General features: G+C 32.6%; 1 protein-coding gene across 7 annotated transcripts; it reads right to left on the reverse strand.

The window, feature by feature from the left end:
• Nucleotides 1-448: 448 nt before the first annotated feature.
• Nucleotides 449-23,367, reverse strand: Esyt2 (extended synaptotagmin-like protein 2). 7 transcript variants are annotated; one of them, XM_085193647.1, is made up of 25 exons: nt 22,816-22,956; nt 22,678-22,726; nt 22,360-22,461; nt 19,958-20,155; nt 19,835-19,876; nt 19,291-19,431; nt 18,876-18,952; nt 17,471-17,537; nt 16,774-16,919; nt 16,195-16,315; nt 15,835-15,898; nt 15,336-15,442; nt 13,568-13,662; nt 11,480-11,528; nt 11,133-11,222; nt 10,742-10,828; nt 10,245-10,403; nt 4,562-4,714; nt 3,926-4,082; nt 3,621-3,740; nt 3,124-3,199; nt 2,713-2,805; nt 2,452-2,548; nt 1,651-1,791; nt 449-1,023 (listed from the first exon to the last, which is right to left on the reverse strand). In XM_085193647.1, the coding sequence occupies exons 2-25, from the start codon at nt 22,678-22,680 to the stop codon at nt 937-939; spliced, it is 2,472 nt and encodes an 823-aa protein (XP_085049773.1). In that variant the 5' UTR covers nt 22,681-22,726; nt 22,816-22,956; the 3' UTR covers nt 449-936. The 7 variants fall into 7 exon arrangements, with proteins under 7 accessions (XP_085049773.1, XP_085049774.1, XP_085049775.1 ...); XM_085193648.1 differs by having other exon boundaries at nt 22,678-22,738; nt 22,816-22,952; XM_085193649.1 differs by lacking the exons at nt 22,678-22,726; nt 22,816-22,956 and adding an exon at nt 23,139-23,367.
• Nucleotides 23,368-24,046: the final 679 nt, after the last annotated feature.

Below are 24,046 nucleotides of genomic sequence, written 5' to 3' on the forward strand. Positions count from 1 at the left end.
CTACTGTTTTTGTTTTTAATTTTTTTAAGCTAACATTTATGGTACAAATGTTTGTTAGTTTTTAAGCATCAAATATATCATTATTAAATGTATGTACAAAAAACTTACAATCTTTAGATTTTGCAATTTTAGTCATATGGGTGTGGCTTAGTGGGATTATAGTTTAGATTTGCGTAAGCAAAATTATTTGAATTGATCACAATATATCAGGCAATACTCCAGTTATGATTTATGATTTCTTCTAAGTTATAATATTCCTAATTTTTTTATCTACTTTTGTTAAATCCTTCTACCGCCTTTGTAACATATCGTAAATTTACACCCTTAATTGCATTACATAATACTTAATGTGTCCCTTACTTAGGATTTCAAAGGTGTTTAAAATCGCTTATCAATTAATTTCACTAAGTTAAGATTTGAGAACAGGAAAATAAATAAAACAAGAAAATGTAAATAGATGACATTTACTTACACTCTAAGCATACATTTAAGGCATTGTTAGTTCATAAAATTAGCATTCATAAGATCAAGTTTAAGTAACAATTTTGGTATTAGTGTCTATAAAATATATAATTTTAACAAAACAAAAGGCAACATTGTTAAAACTTGAAACAATAAACGCTCACATAAATAAACAGACTCATATTTTTAGTATTACTTTAACAGTTACAACATATGATAAATATGAATAATTTAAGTATTTATTGATTTAAATACGTGTATATAAATAAATATTATTCGAATTGGTTTGCATTACTCTTTGCTACATTATAATAATGCATTAATTTAAGCAAAGCAAAAGCATCGTTTATGTAAATTGGATAAAATTAGAACAAGATACATCCAAAAAAATATAAAAAGTATAAAAGATCTCTCATATATGGCATTTGCATAAGCGACAACATAAGAAATGTAAAAAAAAATGTTTTGAAACTTTTACTCTCTTGGAGTAGTTTCGGGTAAGAGATCAAACCATACAGTTTTAGCTTCGCGGAAATCGTACTGATTTAGGTGCACAATAACCTAAAATAAAACAGAACATTATAAGATAATATTCATACTAATATATTTTTTTCAGAAAATAAATAAGTATATGCATGTAAAAACTAAAAGTGATTAAGCAGACAGATAGTCAATCTGTCTCTGCTGAATCACTTAGCCTGTTCAAATTAAATTTATTATAATTTTATTTTTAATAAAACTCTAGAATAAAAATACGAGAGAAAAACTTAGTTTCTACCAAAAATTTTGTCCATATAAGCATTGTAGGTAGAGAGAACCCATAGTAAAGACACTTTGTTATTTCCTGACAGTCAACGTCGAGATATCTAGAGATTTGATTTATATTACCGTGACCCTATACAATATATATTATATATACACAGTTTATTTTTTACTTCACACTGTATTTCACACATAAGCTAATGTTAAGAAATTCCGCTCCCACTTTTCGCTAAATTCTCGATCCATTGGGTGTTGAGTAGAAGATGGGAGTTACTAGAGCGAGGAAATGTAAACATTACATATTTCATTCCCCCGAGCAGGAATCAAACCCACAACCATCGCGTTTAACTTAAACGCTTCTGCCCTTGCGCCACGACGACCTCACTAGGCAGTTCCTAATATAAAAAAATTATAAATCAATAATACCTGTCCAATCACAGGGCTCCCGCCGAGGAAGCCCTTGTGCGTGGCCACGGTGACCTCCAGCTGGCGAGAGTGCAGCTCCGCGAGTGGGATCGCCCACTCGAACTGCTCGTCGTACTCCGGCATGCAGTTGTCTTTTATTACCTGAAGGGGAAATCTTTAGTAATACTTTACGACCGATATTTCGAAGCCGTCTTGAAGTTACAACCCACACTGTCTAAGCTGCGCTTCGCATTTGTGGGTGTTGTTTGTGTGTGTAAAGTCAATTATTTGGCCTAAATCGTTTTAAACTGGCTTTTAACAATCGGTTATGTACTGATAGCACCGTATATATTAAATTCTTAATACTTTTGCATTCGATTATTAAAAGTCGAAGAAAACGTTGACACTATCATTTTACAAGAATGGATGAATGAATGTGGCCAAGCAGTAAAAAAAGAAATAAATATTGTGGAAACAGAGCTGTTCTTGATTATAAATCGTAACAAATCATTAAAAACAATACCAGCACATCAGACGAGAATAAAAGTTATAAAAAGAGGAATTATGAAAGAACGTCATTTGATGTAATTTTTATGTGGGTTTTTTATTGATTTCTAATATTCAATTTTATTTTACTGGCCTTACTTTTACAATCACTTAAACTAATGCGAAGCTCAGCTTAACCCTCGCGAACGGCTTTCTTAACTGAACGCGTTCTATAACTCTTAGTAGCGGATAAGATGCAGGGTATAATTTTTTAATATAATTAAAAAATATATGATCTAAACCATGATGGCATATAAGAAAACTTAATTTACTTACAACTGTCTTTCGTTTGGAGTCTTTAGAGCGACCGGGCAGTAGGTACAGCTTCACGTATGGGTCGGGAACATTTGTTGGATCCTTCAATGGTATATTCCTGAATAGTATCCAAGATTATTACGTTTATATTTTTTATAGTGAAAAGAATAAAGTATTATTTTTTCTTTTTTAATTTGAGTGACTTCTAATAAATTAACATTAGTAATTAATATAACAAATCAATTATAAAATTGCATATTTTCATTGCTAGACTATACTTACATAATTTTGTGAACTACAACATAAAGGACTTGATTTTGCATACTGTAGCGAAGAGATAACAGAATACGTCCCAAGCCAGCTTCGCCTGCAGATCTAGAAAACAACAAATTTTTAAAGTTTTACTCCACATTTCGGAAAGAAAAAACGTTTTTATAAAATGTATAAATATTTGAACGTAGATGGATTGCAAAGTACGGCTTCCAAGAGCCGGTTGTTCAATCCCCGCGACGTTCAAATTTCATACATTTTCTAAAAAATAATAAAAAATATTACCAAATTGTTTGAATTCGAAATCAGTGAAAAAAGTTTACAAGCTAAAAAATAAATCATGATATGACCATAAAATTACTAAATGCTTTCATATGTCAATAATATATATTTTATTGTAAAGTGTAATATAAAAATATTTACGTGGTCAATGACGAAGTCCTGTGAACAAGCTTTGGAGATTCACGCACCGACGGTGACTGGGCATCTTGGGATATATCTATAAAATAACACTTTTTTTTTCAGTTTCACGCTGTTACCCGCACACAGCAGGGTAGACAGAGTTAGGACACTCAGACACCCAGACACCACAAACCCAGTGTTAAGACACTCCGTTCCCCAGTCTCCGCCGAATTTTCGAGACATTGTGTGTTACTGTTAAGTGGCCGAACTTAACGTAAAACATTAATAAATAATTAAATAAGTACCCGAGTGGGAATCGAACCCATATCGCATTTACAGTCACATTTTTGTGCCTCTGAACCACAACGTCCTCGAATGAATGTCTAATGACTGATTACTACATTAAAAGTAGACATGGTGGTCTCACAAATTATTTGCTTCTAATTAAAGATTTTCTCAATGAAACATAATAATAATCACTTCTATATAAATATTTCCATTGTCTAAACAATAATTACCTATTTCCTTAATGATTTCTTCAACAGGAATAGAGCTCTCTGAATTATTATCAAGGTTCGCTGGTGAATCTTGTATATCTTTAAGTGTGGGATTTAAAGGTAATACTGCCGGTGCGGGTGCTGCAAATATAATTTTCATTAATATATCAATCACAAGATCTTAGAAAGGAAATATTGTTATATAAATTTGTTTTAATAACTCTGTTTTTATTTGAAAGAACAGATGGTTGTGGTGGTTGGTTCCGGTGGTATGTAACAGATGGTTGGATAAAAATGCGAAACAATATTTAAAAAACAACAAGAACCAGTAAGAGACGATCCGATGGAAGACCCGTCACTAGTATCCGAAGGCGCGGCAGGGGCGACGGGGGAGGGAACGGGAGGTGCGGGTTCAGGCTCACTGGGCGCTATAGACACTTGGTCCTCTTCGTAGTCCTCCTCCTTTATTGCTTCTTTAAGAATCTGATTAAAACAATTAGCAAATCTTGTCATCTTTTTAGTTTATTTATTAAAAAAAAGTTTATAATCGTTTGCTCTGCCTTTCAAAAATACTCAATTACTGTGCAGTACGTACTTACATAACCTTTATAACTTAAACATATTAAAGACTCGAGGCCAGGTGTGGCGTGCGAATGTAAACGCAACAGGTTATGGGTTCGATTCCCACTCGAGGAAATGAAATATTTATTTATATTCATTTCCTCGCTCTAATAACGAGGCAAAGCGCAGTGTTGAGTTCCACCAATCATGTCAGGAATTGGCGGAAAGAGGGGAATGAAGAGTCTTAACACTTGGTTCCCTCTGCCTGCCCTTCTATGTGCGGGATGCAACGTGGGGTTAAATTAAAAAGACTCCACCGTTAAAAAGTATTGATATAAAATGTATAAAATATAATTTAAGATTATTTCAATATATATAAACATATTGGATAAGTGTCTTACCTTTAATTGTAATGCGAGTATAATCTTAGATTCTGGTCCGGATTTTTGTAAGTTCATTGGTTGGTTTAACATAGTAAGATTGTTTTGTTTCAGTAAGGCCGAAATACCATAGCTGAGCTGCCCTAGTTGATTGCCAGTTTTTTGGTCTAAAGCCTATGGAGGAAGATAAAAATCCCTATATTAATTTGACTGTCCCTTATTCGAAGCTTATTAAATGAGATAGGCACTACGTTTCCCGCCTGTACTTCCTTCTTAGGCCACGCCTTTTTCCCCTGACGTCACTTCCACTTGGCAGTCCCTTCCTTTTGACAGCCGTGGGTAAAAATATTCATTGGCGTTTTATTTTCCCGCCGAGTCGGTCGTCATCCGAGTACGTATTCCGACTCTAAAAGTATTATACAAGTAAGTTTTTACTTTATTATAATAATGTATATTTTTTCTTTTCACTTCACATTTCGTTCATTTAATTTATTAAATGTTAAATTGAATAGTGAAATTATATGGCTAAGTAGTCCGAAATAATTTGTTTATCTATGTTCAGATTTTTTATTCTTATATTTTATTAACGTTTTACTTTCGTAAATGTTAACGGCTTTGTTTCGTGTAACTAATTGATAAATTTTTAATAAAGTTAATCATTGTCTCATTTTGTTTAGGAGAATAGTGTTCCCTTTTTGTGTTTAGCACGGAAAACAATGTAGTGTCCGTGGTTCCGGGAACTTCTTTCTCACCGAATCAGCAGCGGCGAAGGTCCTCAAGTTCAAGTAGTTCTTCCTCGTCAAATGATTCGAAGAGTAAACACCGTAGAAATATAATGAATAGAAAGCGTGAGTGCTGATTTTAATAATGATCATGTCATATCGCTTATGGCAGGGGGAAAGCGACCGTATAAATGATGAGATCGTTCATAAAAATTCTGGAAGATCTGTTAATTGTAAGAATGATTTGACTCTCTCTTTTGAGATTATTTTATTTCCTAAGGCTTCAACGGCCTTCAATGCTTATTGATCATACACATTTGGATAAAGGTGATTGGTTTGATATCAAATACGCGGACGTTCAATAAATTGTAGGTACAATTTTTCCTCCGGGCTTGAAATTAATGAAGAAACAGGTTCTTATGAAAACCCTCGGCATCTCAATCACGCCGATAAGACATATGCTGCCTTAAACATGTGAATTTTTAAAGCAACTGGAAGCTTTACAAAATGGTTTACGGGATCTACTGTCGTGGGCGAAAGATTGCAACATGTCGAACTATGACGTTTTAATAAGCGCTCTTTGCTCGTCTGCCGATTTTCATAAAAGCTCCACAGATCTAATTCAATTAATCTGTGGCCATTGGCTGAGGATTTGGCTGCTAAATCCGGTCTTCACAAGGTTCCTCCGTCAGCTACTAATCTTTTCAGCGCAGAAAAGTTTACTGTAGCTTAGAACATGTGGAATTAAGAAGGGTTTCTGGTGGAATTAAGAAGGGTTTCTGGCCTGCCCAGAAAACAAATGTGACTTCTGCCTCGCAGGCAGTTCTAAAAAAGTCACATGGCTCCTCGCAGGGGCCCAATCAAAATTTTTAGCCCTCGCAGGGTTCAGCTTGGTGTAACCGCAGTTACCCGCGTCTGCATTGTTCTCATGCAGCTTGCCCAGAAAACAAATATGACTTCTGCCTCGCAGGCAGCTCTAAAAAAGTCAGACGGCCCCTCGCAGGGGCCCAATCGAAATTTTTAGCCCTCGCAGGGTTCAGTTTGGTGTAACCGCAGTTACCCGCATCCACATTGCTCTCATGCAGCTTGCCCAGAAAACAAATATGACTTCTGCCTCGCAGGCAGCTCTAAAAAAGTCAGACGGCCCCTCGCAGGGGCCCAATCGAAATTTTTAGCCCTTGCAGGGTTCAGTTTGGTGTAACCGCAGTTACCCGCATCCACATTGCTCTCATGCAGCCCCTCCGCAAGGTGGCTAATAAGTTACCAGCTACATGCCTCATTTCATTCGGCCGCACCGAATATCCGCAATTTTCAAAGTCGTTATAAGGGAAGTTCCCTTCGACAAAACACGAGACAACGTGATCAAGGTAAGGTGGGTTCAAAATGACATGTGCCCGAATCAACTAACATGACTCAGATCATAAGCAAGATGAAACAGCAAAGGAAAGGCAACGATCTCTCCAAGGTTTCTACCGTCAATGTTTCTGGTTCTGAAAGAAACTGCTCATATCGACCAATTTTCATTTTAAAGGCTTTAAGCCAATATGTCATGACGCGCCATTTTAAGGTCGTAAATGTTCAGCGCATATATTATTTTTACAACCGAAAGATTGGTTGTTCAAAATAGACATCTCACTAGCCTATTTTCACCTTCCTATTGGGTAAAGCCACACGAGATTTCTGCGTCTCTATTATCGCGGGGAACTCCTGGAGATGACCTGCTTGCCATTCGGGCTGAGTATGGCTCCACAAATGTTTGCAGCAATAACGAATTGGATAACTCAAATTCTCAGAGAGCAAACAATAAGAATTATCGTCTACGTGGACGATTTTCTGTTAGCCAACCAGGACAAAAACATCCTACTGGGGCATGTGCAGAAAGTGATAGTTTTTCTAACTAGAAACTAGGATGGGTGATAAATTTCGAAAAAAACATCCAAGGTTGCAGAGAAGAGCTTAGTGTTTTTGGGGATTCATTGGAATCCTTGGACAACAAAGTGTCTACCTGCAGATGAATTACCCCATTAGTATCAGAAATAAACCAAATGTTGACGGATCAACAAACAAGCCTCAGAAATCTTCAAAAGCTTGTCGGGATTCTCAATTTTGCCAGTTTTGTAATTGTTGTTGTGCTTCTGAAATTCTTGAACAAAAATTTTAAAGCTACGAACCTAAATACTTCACGCTATTCCTTTGACTGGAATGGAAAATCTGCTTTGATGACTACAAAATTGCAGGCGGTCAATACTAATTTATTTCGATCCAACCTGTCATTTTCTCACTAGCAATGCGTTGGATGTGGCATGGGGAGCCTGCCTAAGCAATATGACTCTTGCCGGTTCATGGTTACAAACAGAGCGTCGTCTCCATTACAATCCAAAAGAAATGAAACGCAGTACTGTTCTCATTCAGGTCTGTGATAGCGCATCCACGTCATGAAGGGGGGACAAAATCAGAATCTCTCATGAATCTAACATATCAGGTGTTTCTGATTCTAGATATTCACCAGATACAAATGCATTTGCTGAATATCTTTCTTATATTCACAAGAATGAATATCTTTCATATGAAAGCATTTTATATTCCTAGAATTTATAACAATCACGCTGATCGTTTATCTAGGCTGCAAGAGAGCTCCGAGTGGCATTTGACACACGATTGCACGGACAGAATTTTCATAAATGGGGAATTCCATTTATAGACCTGTTCGCATTCAGTCGAGCTCATGTAGTGACTAATTACGTCTCACTGGATTTAAACGTCGATCAGGCTTGGTGTGATTTTCATGATGCGTTTTTCCCGGACTTGGAACTTCAATCTAGCGTGGTTGTCCCACCGTTTTTCTTATTCCCAAGGTACTGTGTCATCTAACCAGGCTCATGGAATCTATATTTTTATAGTCCCTCGCCGGAGACGGGAATGTTGGCAGCCGGATGTCAAAGCTCGTGCCCTAGCAGGACCATGCGTGATTCCTCGATGCCTGGACAAAGTTCTCGTAGACATGATCACAAGCTTACCTCCTCCGAAATTGTTTGAAATGACAATGGAGGTCTGATAGTGTGGCGGTCTGGGGCACTAGATGGATGGAACTTTAACCAGTTGAAGTTTCTGAGGGAATCTTGGCGTTCATCAACACGTAAGGTCTATAATATCGCGTGGAAACGATAAGATTTCTTAGTCTCACAAAATAAATCACCTTAAGTTTTGCTTAATGGCTAGTGAATTTGCTAGTTTTTTTGTCAGATCTACATCACTAATCTTCAAATTATCATATACTTCTGTTTTGCTTCATAAATCGCACCCGAATTCATCATTTCAATTCATCCGAATTTATCAGGTCAACTTAGTTCCCATGTACTTGTTAGTACATTTTAAAATCAATAGCGTGCGTAAGCTATCAGTCATATGAAGGCCTTAATTTGAAATATTGACGTCTTGGTATCTTATTTAGAGCTACAGAGTTACAGAGTTAAGAGACAAAATTAGTGTTTTCCAAGTGCAAAGACATACAGATGCTCTGCTATTACTTTGTTCAGGAAGAAGAATTCATGACTTGACTTTGTTAACACAGACAATTACACCCTGACGATAATTTTATAGTTTGTTGGCCACCATTTGGGTCAAATCCGATTCTATTACGTAATAAATCTGTAGTCAGGATGTAAATTATTGGCTAATAAGGAAAATGAGAAAATGGATCCCGTTTTCTAGATAAAATTAACAAAATCTTGAAGATCGGAGAAGACTATCGTTTAACCTTTTATCAATATTGGGGGTGAGCCCAGACTCGCGTCACGTACATTAATAGGCGGTTAGGTCAAATCCTTGTTTAAGGTTGGCGTGTTAGCTATCAACGGAAGCATTAGATCTGCGGTTGTTTCTAAAAATTGGTTTGACAATTCTGATTTGTATGCCTGAAATAATTAGGTTTAATATATTTTGATAATAAATGTATGAATAATTGTAATAAAATTTCTCATTAAAATGAGAAAGCAATATCTAGTTATACTTTTATAATAACAATTTTTCTTTTTATTTATTTCTCATAAAATTTGCTTTCACTCTAAAGTAAGAGTTCAATGATTGTGATTTCATATAAAATTAGATTTGTTAGAATACGCCTTATGACATTTTCTAGTTTATATTGCATTCAATATACCTATAATATGTACTACTCTAGTATACAGTCTTCAAGTGATCTATACTGCTATCACATTGGCGTTTGTCACTTCCACCAGGCGATAACAAACACGTCTCATTTAATAAGCTTCGAATAAGGGACAGTCAAATTAATAGCAGCGTTTTACCTGAAATAAAACGTTTATTAATTTACTTACCTTATTCGAAGCTTGCGATTAATCGCTGCCTGGTGTTTACTAAAACGCAATGAATATTTTTACCCACGGCTGTCAAAAGGAAGGGACTGCCAAGTGGAAGTGACGTCAGGGGAAAAAGGCGTGGCCTAAGAAGGAAGTACAGGCGGGAAACGTAGTGCCTATCTCATTTAATAAGCTTCGAATAAGGTAAGTAAATTAATAAACGTTTTATTTCAGGTAAAACGCTGCTATTATTATTATTTAAAAGATTAATTAAAATATGAACTAAATTTTATCATATATATATAAATATAAAATAAAAAAGCAAATTAAATAAGATTTCATTTTACAAAATATCGTCGGCTTCAGTGCAGGATCTTATAACTGTAGTTTTTAAAAATCCGTTGAAATAATTACTTCAACTATCCCTACAATTATTAGTGCAATGATAAATTAACTTGTAGACATGCTGAGTCGATAAAACAGTAGAATCTATACTGGATTCTTCTTTTTTATAGTATTCACGTGGTTGTTAAGGTATTTTTTACTATTGTAAAAAACGTATTTTTGCATTAGAAGGTGCACTGAAGCCGACTCAACGTACACTATTAACAATCATCAATAAAAATCCTTAGAAAATATAATAATAATAATGCCAATACAAACCTTTATTTCCAGCACATCAATTTCTGGATTTTGTACGAGGAATGAATACCCTATTTCGTACACGGGGCTGTCGGTGCGCATTTGCACCGCAGTGTTCTCCGTCTTCTTGCCGAGAGTCACCGTCAGATAGGGGTCGGGGCGGGACTGCGCGCGAGCGTTCTGTTTGTGCATTTTAAAAATCATAAGCAAGAATAAAATATGTATAAGTAAATCTTAATTTGTTCGTTAAACTTTTAGTGCACATACTTACTTTTAAAATCTTAACCCAAAATAAAAAAAAATCCCACCAAATTCTGATGCCTATGCTGCCTTAATACCCATCCATTTTTTTCTCAAAGATTCTCTTAAATACAGCTCTTCTTTTATTTAAATAATTTTTAGATAATCTATTTAGTTGTAAAGGCTCGAATTTAAAAACAAATAATTTAACAAATAAAAATTGATGTCAAAAATTAATATTAATTTGCCGCTTAATTAGTACTATTAGTATTACTTACCGGTAGATGCTTGCACGAATCAATATACACGGATACCACGGCCGAACTTAGTTCTGCATTTTTCACTAGTTGAGTTTCAGTAATAGCCTTAAAAATAATAAGAGAATTTGTTTAAGTATGATATAATTATATGTATTACATTGTAAACCAAGCTAAAAATTTAAGTCAAGTAAAGCGTGCCAAAAATTAGTATTAGAATTTTATTCGAATTTTGTATGTAACAATACAGATTTTATTCAAAAAATTAGAATCCCTATCATTAATATTAAAGAATCAAACAATGAGAATAGGATATAATTCATAAAAGACATTTATGATGTAATTCATAAAAGACATTTATTAATTTTAAGAATTTTATATGCTTAAATATAAATAAGAAAATAATACAAACATGGCTGAGGTCCATGAGGTCGGTAGACAAACGGTGCCAAGACAATCGTAGGTGTACTTTTCCGGTTTTGGCTTGCTGGAGCGTTTGCCACTAAATAAAAAACATTTAAATTACTATTGTTGTTAATTTTAAGTATAGTAAGGTCAAAAAGGCCACCTTGCAGTTAACTTTTCTAAACTTTTGCGCATCGTTCACTCAGGAAGAAAATAGTCAAAATTAAGAAAACTCTTAAAATCGAATCTGCGCAGACATCTACAGTAGTAGTACAATAACTTCAAGGCCATGACACATGACTTGTTGACCGTACTGTATATTTAGTAACTAGCTATGGAGTAATAAAAAATTACCGTATCTAAACGACCGGCACGCACAACTTGTGAGATATCCAAAGAACATCTGTAAAAGTAAATATAACATTTTAATTTTTTAGCTACCCAAAAATATGTAATATAATGAAAATATCATATAAAATACCAAAAAAATATTTAATGATTTTAAGTCAAACATTAAACCATGTTATATAAGAAGGTATTTTATAATTAAAAAAACTAATTGTTAAAGGTATGTACTTGTTTTAAACCAATATTTTTATTCAATATACAACAACAATTATAAAAAAGAAATTTTCTGCTACAACACACAACAAAAGAAGCGATAAAGTAAAAACAAATCAATAAATAGTATCATACAATAATATTTATCTGTTCTAGTTGAATGAAGAAAAAAGATGTATCACTATGTTTTTTCTCCAATTTATATTAGTATTTATTTCATTCGAAGCGTACTTTTAAAGGCATTTTTTAAATATAATTTCCTTTATTATCAGGTTAGTTTACAAAGTTGTTAAAAAAGCAAGTACAATTGTGACAGTCGTGCAACGAGTGGGAAGCTTTTTATGTAATTTCGTGTATATATGTGGGCGCATTTGTTCGGTGAAGGTTATATGTATATCAAATATCCATATTGAGTTTTCACATATAAATTAAAACTTAATTTATAATTTATATTATTTTGTCGAATATTAGAATGCCAAAAATATCGATATTTGACACATGTTAAATTACATGACACTATTTTTATTTCTTTTTTTTAAAGATAAGTACTTAAGTAAAAACGTTTACAGACGAACATGTATATTGTTCATTTTGTTTACTGTAGGTGGACTGTAAAGTAAAAAATAAAATTATATTATTTGTGTTAGTCAATATGACAATTTAAGTGAAAATGTTTATATGACTATAATAAAAAAAGCGTAAATGTTGTTGAATATGCGGATTTTAAGAATTTTAACTGTGGATATCAGCCTGCTTCTTTTTAATTCCATATTATATCTATACTATTAATGCATTATAAGCACGGGCGTAGGAAGAGAGCCGGCTTCGCCATGCCTCCCCAAGAATTGATTGGTGCCCCTCCCCAGGAACTTTACTAACATAAAATTATCGCCGAAAAATTAAAAAGACAACATTTACACGAACATGTCCATGCAAAGCTAAACTCCAGGCCCCCTCTAGAAAATATCTCTAGATACGCCCATGATTATAAGTACTATTACTATTATTAATACTATTAAATATTTTTTTTTATTACAAACCAAGATAATAAATAGTTTTTTCCGCTGAATTATACATAGAAAAGAATAAGAATATAATTATGGTTGAAATGCGTTCGAATAGTAATTAAATTGCATTTATGTATGGTCTGTGAATATAAATAGATACGAAATGAGAATATGTCAACGATCAACTACAATGGACATGGTGGCGCGGCGTACAATGCATGTTGCAGTACGGTGACGACCGACCTGCCCAGCCTCTCGTCCCTGCCCGCGCGGTCCCAGTCGTACAGCTGTATGGAGACGCGCGCGCCACTGTGACTCAGCACAGACTGCCACAATTCACTCTTTTTTTATATTTTTATAACACACAATGTTAAAATATAGCGAGTCAAAAATATTAGTCTGCTTTTGTAAAATATTAGTTTAAAATATATAAGTAGGTATAGGTTGAATAAAAATAATATATATTAAGATAAAAATAAAATCCTAAGCCTTCGTAAATATGCCACCCGTATAAATAAAATAATAACAAATAAAAGCAAACCACACGCAAATATGTTTCGATATAATTCTATTTGACTTATTAAATATTAACCTTTACATCATCTAAATGTATTAATATCAGGAACCACATGTAATAAATATGTAAAATGATGATGAGGCAGTCGTGAAGCAGTGATATAGTCCTTAACTGCAATGTCGATGGTTGTGGGTTGTATTCCAGCATAGGGTAATGAATTATTTTCATTTCCTCGATTTGGTATTAATTGAAAGTGGGGAACGCAGTATTTGAACACTATGCTAAAAAAAGAAAAAAATAAATGATGTAAAGGTCAGCGCAAAGGTCCCAAACAGTGTAGGTAGGGGCGGCACGGACCTGCCTAGATAGTCATCGTTCTGTATGCCCATCCCCGGGTCCCAGTCCCACACATCGCACTGCAGCACCTGACTCTTTCTTGAGCTTATTATAGCCTTCGGACAAATCGTAACACGTTAATCTTTGCCATTTAAAAAATTGGAACTATTATGGACATATTTTAATATGATGTTCCCTTCCCTTTCTTTACAAAAAAATAATGTGTACCTTGTTTGTAAAAAAATATATTTTTCTTTACCTCTTATATTTAATTTCTTTTTAACATCCTATTTAAAATCAGTATAATAAAAGAAATATAAAAATATATTTATAGAATTTTTAAAAAACTCTTAAAATGTATTACTTCATCTACAAATTTAAAAAACATTTTACAACTTATCAATAAATAATACATATATATATACTTATAATTACTAAATCTATAATTAAAGCATAAAGCCTAATATCTAGTGTAATACTTATAAAATATCGGATAATTGTTAAATATTGTAGAAAAAAAAAGCAAAAATAATATTAATAATAAAAAAGTAACAATATTCCGATATTTTAAAATTATAATATGCAATTAGTGTTAGGTGCTTTTAATCAAAGAACAACATATAAACAAGCATTTTTAAGTAGCGTTCCATAAAATAGCAGCATGTATACAGCACCGTACTAGCAGCATTTCTATATACCATAAAGAAAATGTGCTGTACGATTTTTCTACTTATGTTAAGGCGATAAGGCCCTTTTTCCTTTCACCACTGATTCCCTTTTCCACCATCATACTAACCTGCCCAGTTTGTCGTCATCGTTGCCTTCGTCCTTGTCGAAAACTTCAATATCCAACGATTGCCCGATCGATTGCATTATCCGCGCCTGTACGCCAAACGCAAGTCCCACGCAAACATAAGTAAGGAAAACAATATCATTTGTGGCACATCCAATGATTTGAATGCATATAGCGGATTAGCATTCAGAACAACGCAAGCAAGATCTTTCAAAAATGTAAAAAATGCTAAGGATAAAAAACAACAAAACCATTTCATATATATTATTAATGGGGTAAAAAAAAGAACACAATATTATGATAAATTAATAATTTCAAAGCCATGTTTCAAAACTCTTACATAATTATATTTTTATAAGTATTATAGAAAAATTCTATGAAAGTTTTACAAAGAAAGCTAACTAGAAATGTTATGCTGAACAGCTTGAAAATTATTGCTGATTTTTAATAAATGTAAATTTTTTAAAGCAAAATCATGAAAACAAGGAATATAAAAAGTATTAAGATACATTCAGTGTAAAAAGAAAGAAATTCATTCTCATGCAATAAAAATGCACACGTAAGACTTTTTGTTCTGGTTTCGTTTTATGTTAAATAAAATCACATGCTCAGAAAAAAATATGCAGTATTAAAATTTTATATATCATTCATTTATAAATAAAGTTAGCCATACAGTTTGAAAATTAGTTTTGTGTCATCTGCTCCGCAAAGTAGTAAACCTTAAAAATCATATCCCATTTAAAGTTACCATTCATTATTTTAGAAAATTAAATTTAAAGAAATTATCAACGGTACTCACCAAAGAACCAAAAACAGACAAAAGAGAACACAATCTAAAATTAATAAGATCTACAAGTGGTCTAAAATAAAAAAAATAAACAAGTGCATTCCCCGTAACCGTGCTAAAATAGTGCACAGATAAAAAAAGTGTTAAGAAGACTATTAGGTTAAAAATTGCATACAAATTATAAAGTGTATATTATTAAGTTTATTCACCTCGCACCAAAACTCCCATCTTGGATTGATGTTGTTATCAATATGTTTTGTCTTCCATTGCTGCGCGCCGACCGTTATGATGGCGTAAGGGTCTGATTTACCCTTTCCTGCAAATTGTAATGCTATTATTAATTTTTTTCGGCCATGTAATGATTTTGTTTTTATTAAGACGTTCGTTACGTTACGTTCTTCAATTTGAGAAATAGTTACACATACATGAGTAAAAAAAATCGCCTACTCGAGGAAATTAAACATTTAATATTTTCGTTTCTTTGTTCTAGTACCGAGGCGAATCGCGGAATTGAGTTCTCATACTCAACACGCAATGCCTCGAAAATTCGGCGGAAAGTTGAGGACGAGCGTCTTAAAATTAGGTTCCCTCTGCCTACCCTAATATATGCGGGATATGGCATGAAGCTGAAATAAAATCTATATGTACAATTTATACATGTATAACGGATTTATAGTAAAAGAAATTGAAATTTGAATTAGCACCCACCTAACATGGATACATCTTTCTTCATGAGATTCTGAGCTTGTACTAAGTGAATTCTTAACACACCCTGCAAAAATAAATCATATTATAAATTTATACAGGACAATACACGCAAAAAAATATATAACATTCAATTGTCAATTTTATTTGCATTTATTATTATACACTAATAACGAAATTAATTTTTATATTTTATGCCGCATATTTAGAAGAGAGACAGAATAAAATAAGAAAGGAAAATAAAATAAAAAATAATACTAGTCCAACAATGTATACTTATTTTAGCATTTACATTTTAGTATCTGAAGTAGAAGAAAATAAAACTTAGTTTTTTACTCAAAATATGTATAGTTTAGTACTTACTTCAGGTTCAGGCATGCGAAGATCAACAGTAGGTATTTCATCGCTTAATTTAATAGGTAATTTGTTTGGTAGCACCATCATCTTAGCCACTTGCTCTACAATGCACCTACGTAATATGTCACTGTAAACATAAACATAATATTTTTAATGATCTTGTTCTTATACTATGTGTATATTAATCATAGGTGGGCCATTGATTTCTTATTAGAAAGTAAAATCAAAATAGACTGTTCTCCACTTTTACTTTTACTTTCCTAATGTTGTTACATTGCCTGGTGGGTAATGGATCCTTTGCCACACTATGTTTTAATAAAATTATTTGAATATCTTTTCTGCAAATGTTATTTTTTATTGAACCCTCTACCATCGCCCTATATGTAGGAACTGTCTTATTACACAATAATGGCACTTATGGTCATGGTCTACTAACACTATATTATAGAAGTCTAAGAATAAGATGATAAAAAAATTATATAGGTTTTATAGCTTCACGCTGTACCTCGCATATAATAAGGTAGGACCAGACACTCCGTTCCCCACTTCGCGCCGAATTGTAAATAAATATAAAAGTTAATTAACCTAAATCCAGGCATGTCCAGTATATCAGCTGCACCAACCAAATTGAAGTCAATGGACGGATTGTTCAGGAAGAACACTTGAAGACCTCCCACTAGCGGCATTTTGCTGATGAGAGGCTTCATCACGACCCGCATCATGCCGTGGATCTGGGGGAGTGGTCAAGTTTGTATTTCTTTATTTATTTCTAATTTTTTAGTCTCACTTTACGCGCAGTTTACAAAACATTGCTTATTTAGTGGCGTAATTCAACGCTGCGTTTTGTCTTTTTGTCTCGACCAGTTCGAGGAAAAGAAGAATCCATGAGTGCGAATCGAACTCGAAATCGTTGTGATTACATTCAGCTGCCTTACCGCACCATTACGGTTCGAACTTAAAAAATATAGTATAATGAAAAACCAATAATAAAGAGATTTTATTTATTTAAAAGAATTATATATAAAGTTTGATTTGTTTTTACCACAGTCACCGTACAATTTAACTACAATCTTTATCAATTGTATTATTTCTTAACTTTTAATTAACAAATTACACAATTGATAAAAATTGCGATTGAGAATTTATGTCATCAAATTTCAAGCATAATAGATTATTTCTATCTCTTATGATTATTAAATACAAAAGTCCTGTTAAAAATATAAACAGTAAAATGTGTTTCCTTTAATGAATATTGTTTTATAAATTAAAGCATAATTCTTACCTGAAGATCCTTAATGCCTCCTCTGATGCGTTGAAGAACGAATGAAATGTCACAATCACCAGCATAACTGCAAATGTTATAAATATATAAAAAAATGTATCATTTTGCAACAAATCTATATCAAAAAAATAAGTAATTGTGTTTCAATTAAACGCCTACTAATGAAACATAATTACAAAATACACTCATAATACCATGGCAGATGCAAAATGCAAGAGCAACATGCATTCTGTATAGCAGATTAAGTTAATCTATATATACTTTGAAGATGAAAAAAATTATAATAAGGAGAACCTACCAATATAAAATAGTCCAATCCAATACAATAATTTTTAAATTGTTTGTGTGTGCGTTTCCGATAGCCGATTTAAATATTTTCTTTATGGAAATCGGTTCATGAATAAAAAAGTTATGTCAATATGAAGTATTTTGTTCGACAAAATGGCTACAAAATAAATGTTTAATTAAACTAGTTGGAACTTTAGTTCTATGTATATTGTCTTTTAAACGATAATTCATAAATTAAATACGAAACTTCTAGAAGACTTTTTAAAGTTTTAAAATTTTAAATACTTTGTAAGATACAATATATTCTTCATAAATATTTTTAAAAATATAATCAATCTGACGTAAATTATAACTACACAACATTAAAATATTTACTCGAACGATTCTTCCTTAAAAAACAAATAGAACATGTACACAAGCAATGTTCGATAATGGCTAGTCTAATTAGAACTTTATCGTAGACATTATCGCCTAGAATATAAAAATAGACATGAATACCGTTACCTCATTTAGATGCTTAGACACATTAACATACTATTTACATAATCAAGAACAGCCAGGAGCTTTGCAAATGAGAAAACTAAAAGAAAATCTGTAACACAAGGAATGGAATCTTGTTATATTTTTATTATAATTATGAGTTGAATTCAATTATGTTGTCTTTACGTATTTAGCGAGAGAGAGAATCTTTAATCTAACTTTTAAATATTTTTTCGCGAATTTAGTGATAGGTTCCATTTCTACATATTAAAAATATATTATTCATTTTAAAATAAAATAAAACTAACTATGATCGATAGAGTTTAATAGCACAGATTTTCATACTAATAAATATATAATTGGAATGGTATTTTACTAATAATATCCATATTCTTTAAAATAAATCAATATCGCTAGTTGGATGTGGTATTTCCGTTATAAAAAAATATGTATTAAATTATAAAATGTGTATGTAGGCGATTTATCGCGATTGATGTATTTCACCGCAGCTGTGTGCAAATATGACTTAATGTAGGTATTTTAAATATTGAATGTTTGAATCATTCCTTCGTTATTAGTAATGTTTGATGCAAGTTACTCATGCATATTAACCATATTTGCATAAGAGAGTACTCACAATAAGTCAACGTCCATGATGATTTCATCCCTAGAAAGGTTCTTATCGTAGACTTTAACGCCTCCGACTCGCGGCGCCTGCGAACAAATAAATTTTCATTATCGCGCAAATGGACATCAATAAAAATGATTTTGTGGAGTTAATAAAGCTATGGTTATTTGAAATTAATCTGTAACTATTTTCATAAAACGATCTACTGCGATATATTGCTATGGATAAGAATTGTTTTTCTCAAGTTTTTAGATGGAATTCTAATGTTTTGATGAATTTTATTTCGAGTATCCATCGTTGTACCTACCTATTTACTAACATAATATTTAACTAGTGATTCTATACTACTTACTTTTATCTACGAAAAACGTTATATTTTTTTTTAAATAAGAGAAGATTTCAAAAAATACACAAATACACTTACAATAGTACCGAGAATCATTCGTTCAAATTTGAAACCATTCAGTTTGAAGTTAGACAAACTCTCAGCCACGGCCGGTTCTATGGAGTCCTTCAATAGTGATCTTGCATAATGGTTTACGTTCGGCCAAACTTGTAGGAGAATCTGTTTAAACATACTTAATATGACTATCAACACATTAATCTGAATATATACGAGTATATACACCTAATATAGCTGCCGCCTTTTTAGGTTTTCATTTTGTCCCTATTTAACACTTACAGCTTCACGCTGTATTCCGCACACAGCAGGGTAGGCAGGGGAAACTTAGTGTTAAGACACTCCATTCCCCACTTTCTGCCGAATTTCGGAGGCATTGCGTGTTGATTGGCAGAACTCAACGCCACCATGTTACCTCGACACCAGAGCGAAGAAATGGAAATATAAACGTAAATAAATATTTCACTTCCTCGAGTGGGGATCGAACCCACAACCGTGGCGTTACAGTCACACCCTTGTGCCGCTTCGCCACGACGGCCTCAATTATTTGGTTTATTTTAATACTTACTCGGTTCAACCATTCCGCTCTTTCTACGTCGGGGAAGAAGACCTAAAAGAATAAAAAATCATTATGTTTATACCATTTAGTAATAAGATTTATAAAAGTAACAAATTCAATCATATTTATTACCCAAGCCGGAAGATCGTCAAGACGCGCGAGAACAATATCTTTCTCCGAAGAAACTGCTGCTGTTTTGGCCAGATTACGTCTATATTCGTTTTCTCTCCGCCATTGGTCTCTCATTACAGATAAAATGACGGGGCCTATCAACCAGGCGACGCTCCATTGCATATACCCAACTAAGTACACGGCTCCCACTATAGCTACCTGCAAATTAAATATCCAATAAATAAGCGGTACACGTTGTATGATGCCCACAGCCTACGCTATTTCTGTAGCTTTAACGAGCAATAATTAGAATGTTAGCCGCGAATTAAATTTTTATATTCAATTGTTATGACAAGATGATATTGTACGTTATTTAACGTTCACATAATACTTACATATGATATGTACATAATTATTTAAAAAATTAACAATTAACTATTACAATTACGTATTACGAGTATTTCAATTAAAACAAATATAACAGATGTTTAATAGAACTTTTGTTGTATACAATAATTATTATGGCACATTAATATGATTGTTATCAATGTTGAATGTATGTTGAATAAAACATGATTGTTTAAAATAAGTTTTCTTAAATTTTAACGAATTTATTAAAGAGATCGTAGTGGCACAGTGGCACAATTGTGTACTGACTGTAAGCGCGACGGTTTTGTGTTCGATTCCCACTAGGAGAAATGATTTTTTGTATATTAATCATTTCATTTTCTCGCTCTGGTAACAAGGCGCGACATAGAGCTCCGCTACTCAATACGCAATGCACCATAAATTCGGCTGGAATTGGGGAACGGAGTGTCCTAGCACTACATTCCCTAGGGTAGACTACTAGTATAGGCAGGATACAGTGTGCAAATCAAATAAAACCAACGTATTTATTGTAACTTCGCAGCAAATCAATAGCAAGTCAGCCTGCCAAGTTTTCCATTATATTATATTAGCCTCGTTCCATTTTAAACATGTTCCTTATAAGTTTTACGTCTGCTGAGGTCATATAATATAGTTTACCATAATAAAGGCCATCATGGCTGACTGGTGATGCACGTTAACTTCCCGTCCAGTCGGAATATTTTTAGCGTGAATGATGTCATCAGAGTTATTTACTACAAACTAAGCTTCTAATGTTACTACTTACTTTATATAAACGATATCTAAAAAAGCAGTGACTGAATTAGGAAAAAACACGCGATGGCGCTCAAGGGTGTAAAATTTTTATGTGTACAATTTTAATGCCCATTACGCAGAATATGAAAGTTTATGTGTTCTCCTTATTTACCCTAAAAGGAGATGTGTAAAGCAGTCAAGTGCGAAACCCGTCCGACTAACCCATCGAAGGTTCCTTACTGATTTCATTTCATTTTAATAAATTTTATTCTATGATTGATGAACCTAAATTTGCAGACATATGCACAGCTATAAATTACTATTGTATTTTGAATTGTATGTTACTTCTTGTAGACTATGATAATAATTAAAAAAATCATGGTTCTAGGCCAATGGAATACATTCCATAGGTAAAAGCCATGAAATATGAAAGAGAACAGAACAAGGGCATTAGTATTTGATACAGGAAGACATACAGGAAGACAGGCAAACAGATACATATACACAATAATGCAATTATAAAAATGCACTTACACATCTAAACAACATAATGTATTTTTAAAGTGGGAACTTTTAAGAATAGTTGATTATAAATAGTGATGATTTTTATTATATTATAAAAAAAATAGACACACAATCTAAAATCTTAAAAATAGGAAGAGAAAAATGATATTTTCTCAAAATTATTTCATTATATTAAAATTAAGATTAGTCTTAAATTGGAGTAGAAAAAACAGTACAAATTGATAACAAGAAAACGAAGGTTAAATGCCAGTCTTATGATTCAAAACTTCTAATTTGAATTTGAAGGTTATACTGACTCATATACATAATTATCTTAAGGTGGTTATATGTTTATTTGAAAAAGAAAGAACCTAATTGACTAAGTTATATATATATTGATATTATATTTTTATTGCAAACATATTATCATTTTTAATATGAAAATACCTAATATTTTAAGCTATAAAAGAGATAAAATATTATTACTATATATTTATATTATATTAAGTTATACTGCTTATGACATTCAATATTTTTACTAAAAGGAGATGAACATTCCTCACAAATAATAATAAAAAATCTAATACAAAAATATTTTTTCATAATCATCATATTTTTATAAATCTTTTGGTTATAAAATTAGAAAATTTTCAATTTTGATTATTCAGACAGTAAAATCTAAAATCAAGATTATTAATTATAAGTAGGAATAGAAATAAAGTTTTAAATTTCTTTAGTGAGATAGGAATAGAAAATAAATCTTAATTAGAAAATAAATAAATGAAAATAAAGCTTACCTTTTTAAAAAATCTGTAAATAACTGAGACCACACTCATATTTTCATCACTGCTTACTGGGAGCGCAAACTTGCTATTCGTTGTCATTTTGTTGTCACTTGCCTAAAAATAAAAACAATTAATGATTTACATATTGTATTGTATAAATATGGTTTTTGTGTATATTTATTACGAACATAATTTATAAAAATTCATAACAGCCCCTTTATTAATGTGCATGCCTTTTGCTTTTTAATATCGTGAGCAAAATTTTTTTATAAGCGTAGCTACTGTATTTTGTTAAAGAATAACAAGACATCTATAAAAATAATAACATACCATGCTGATTGTGAACAGTGCAAATAGTACGATCAACGTTGCATATGCACTGTAAAAAATACTAAGCCTGATCTAAACACTTATTACAATGAACTAGAAATTGTTCTACAAAAGACTACGTAAATTTTAGGCAATTACCAATAATATTTATGTCAGCTGAATGGTTGGAGTCTTTACATCTTCCTAGCCAATGTAAGTTGTATTACAAATTACTTGCAGGTTTTAAGAAAATAATATTATTTTTAACTCTAAGGCGGTATCTTATAAGACGAAAGTATATGACAAATGGTTTAAAATTGAACACATAAACATGACATTACTGATTACATAGATAATATTCATTATTCACTACGTCGCTAGGGTTGCCCTGTTATTTAAGATCGAATAGTAAAAAAATCGATTTATAGTCTAAAAACTCTATTGCAATAATAAGGAATAGTACTAGTGCTAATAAGTATTACCATAGACGTAACCACTTAGAATAATGGATGGAAGAGGAGTTTTATATCTCTTGATCCATAAAACCACATAACGAGATTAAACACAAACGCAAGTGTAGCTCGCAAATCGCATGCAAAATCACAAGTTTACGACTCCCGTGTTTTTAATTTCAGAGTGAAAGTACTAGGCAAATCATTGCTGTGTCCACTGTCCAGTACATATACGATTATGCCGCGAGTGGTGCGCAAATAGACTCGCTCGATCGGGAAGTACTACAGGTTCATACATTGCGTCCACATGCAAACGCGCGTTTTACGGCCATCATCCGCTAATTACAATTAATTCTTCTAGATATAATAGTAATATCTGTATATTATAGCCCAAGATCCCAGGGCCTCCAGGCTTACGTCATTTTAGCAAAGCTGAAAGTTTGAGGGCTATTAGTCTAATATGTAGTTAAGACAGTATGCGTACTCACTAAATTGAAAGTGAGGCTCTTTCAGAGGTAGCGCTAAATAAAGGTACATTTCTATCTGAGAGAATGATCGAGCCATCGGATTGGTCCGTGAGTAATATATTATGTAAAATTGAGATGTGTTAGGATAACTTAGTTTGAGCAACTTTTTGGACGTCTAGCAGGAGTAGACCCACGTAATAATAAATATATATTTCTGGTACTAATAAATATATATTTTTTACATTATTCTTAATTACATATTTAAATACGAGCGTTTTTACTTTAACGTAGGTAGTGTACATTAAGTTGGCACTACCTCTGAAAGGGCCCCACTTTCAAGTTAGTAAGTCAAAATTGCAGCTTTGCTAAAATGAAGTAGATCTGGAGGTCCTGGGATCTCAGTCCACTACTTATATTAGTTATATTTTCAAATTATGAAGTTTAAAATGAATTTGCCAATTGAATGTGAGA

Source organism: Heliconius melpomene, chromosome 11 (assembly GCF_056956725.1).
Source record: "Heliconius melpomene rosina isolate 202511_hmr_F chromosome 11, ASM5695672v1, whole genome shotgun sequence".
NCBI lineage: Eukaryota > Metazoa > Arthropoda > Insecta > Lepidoptera > Nymphalidae > Heliconius > Heliconius melpomene.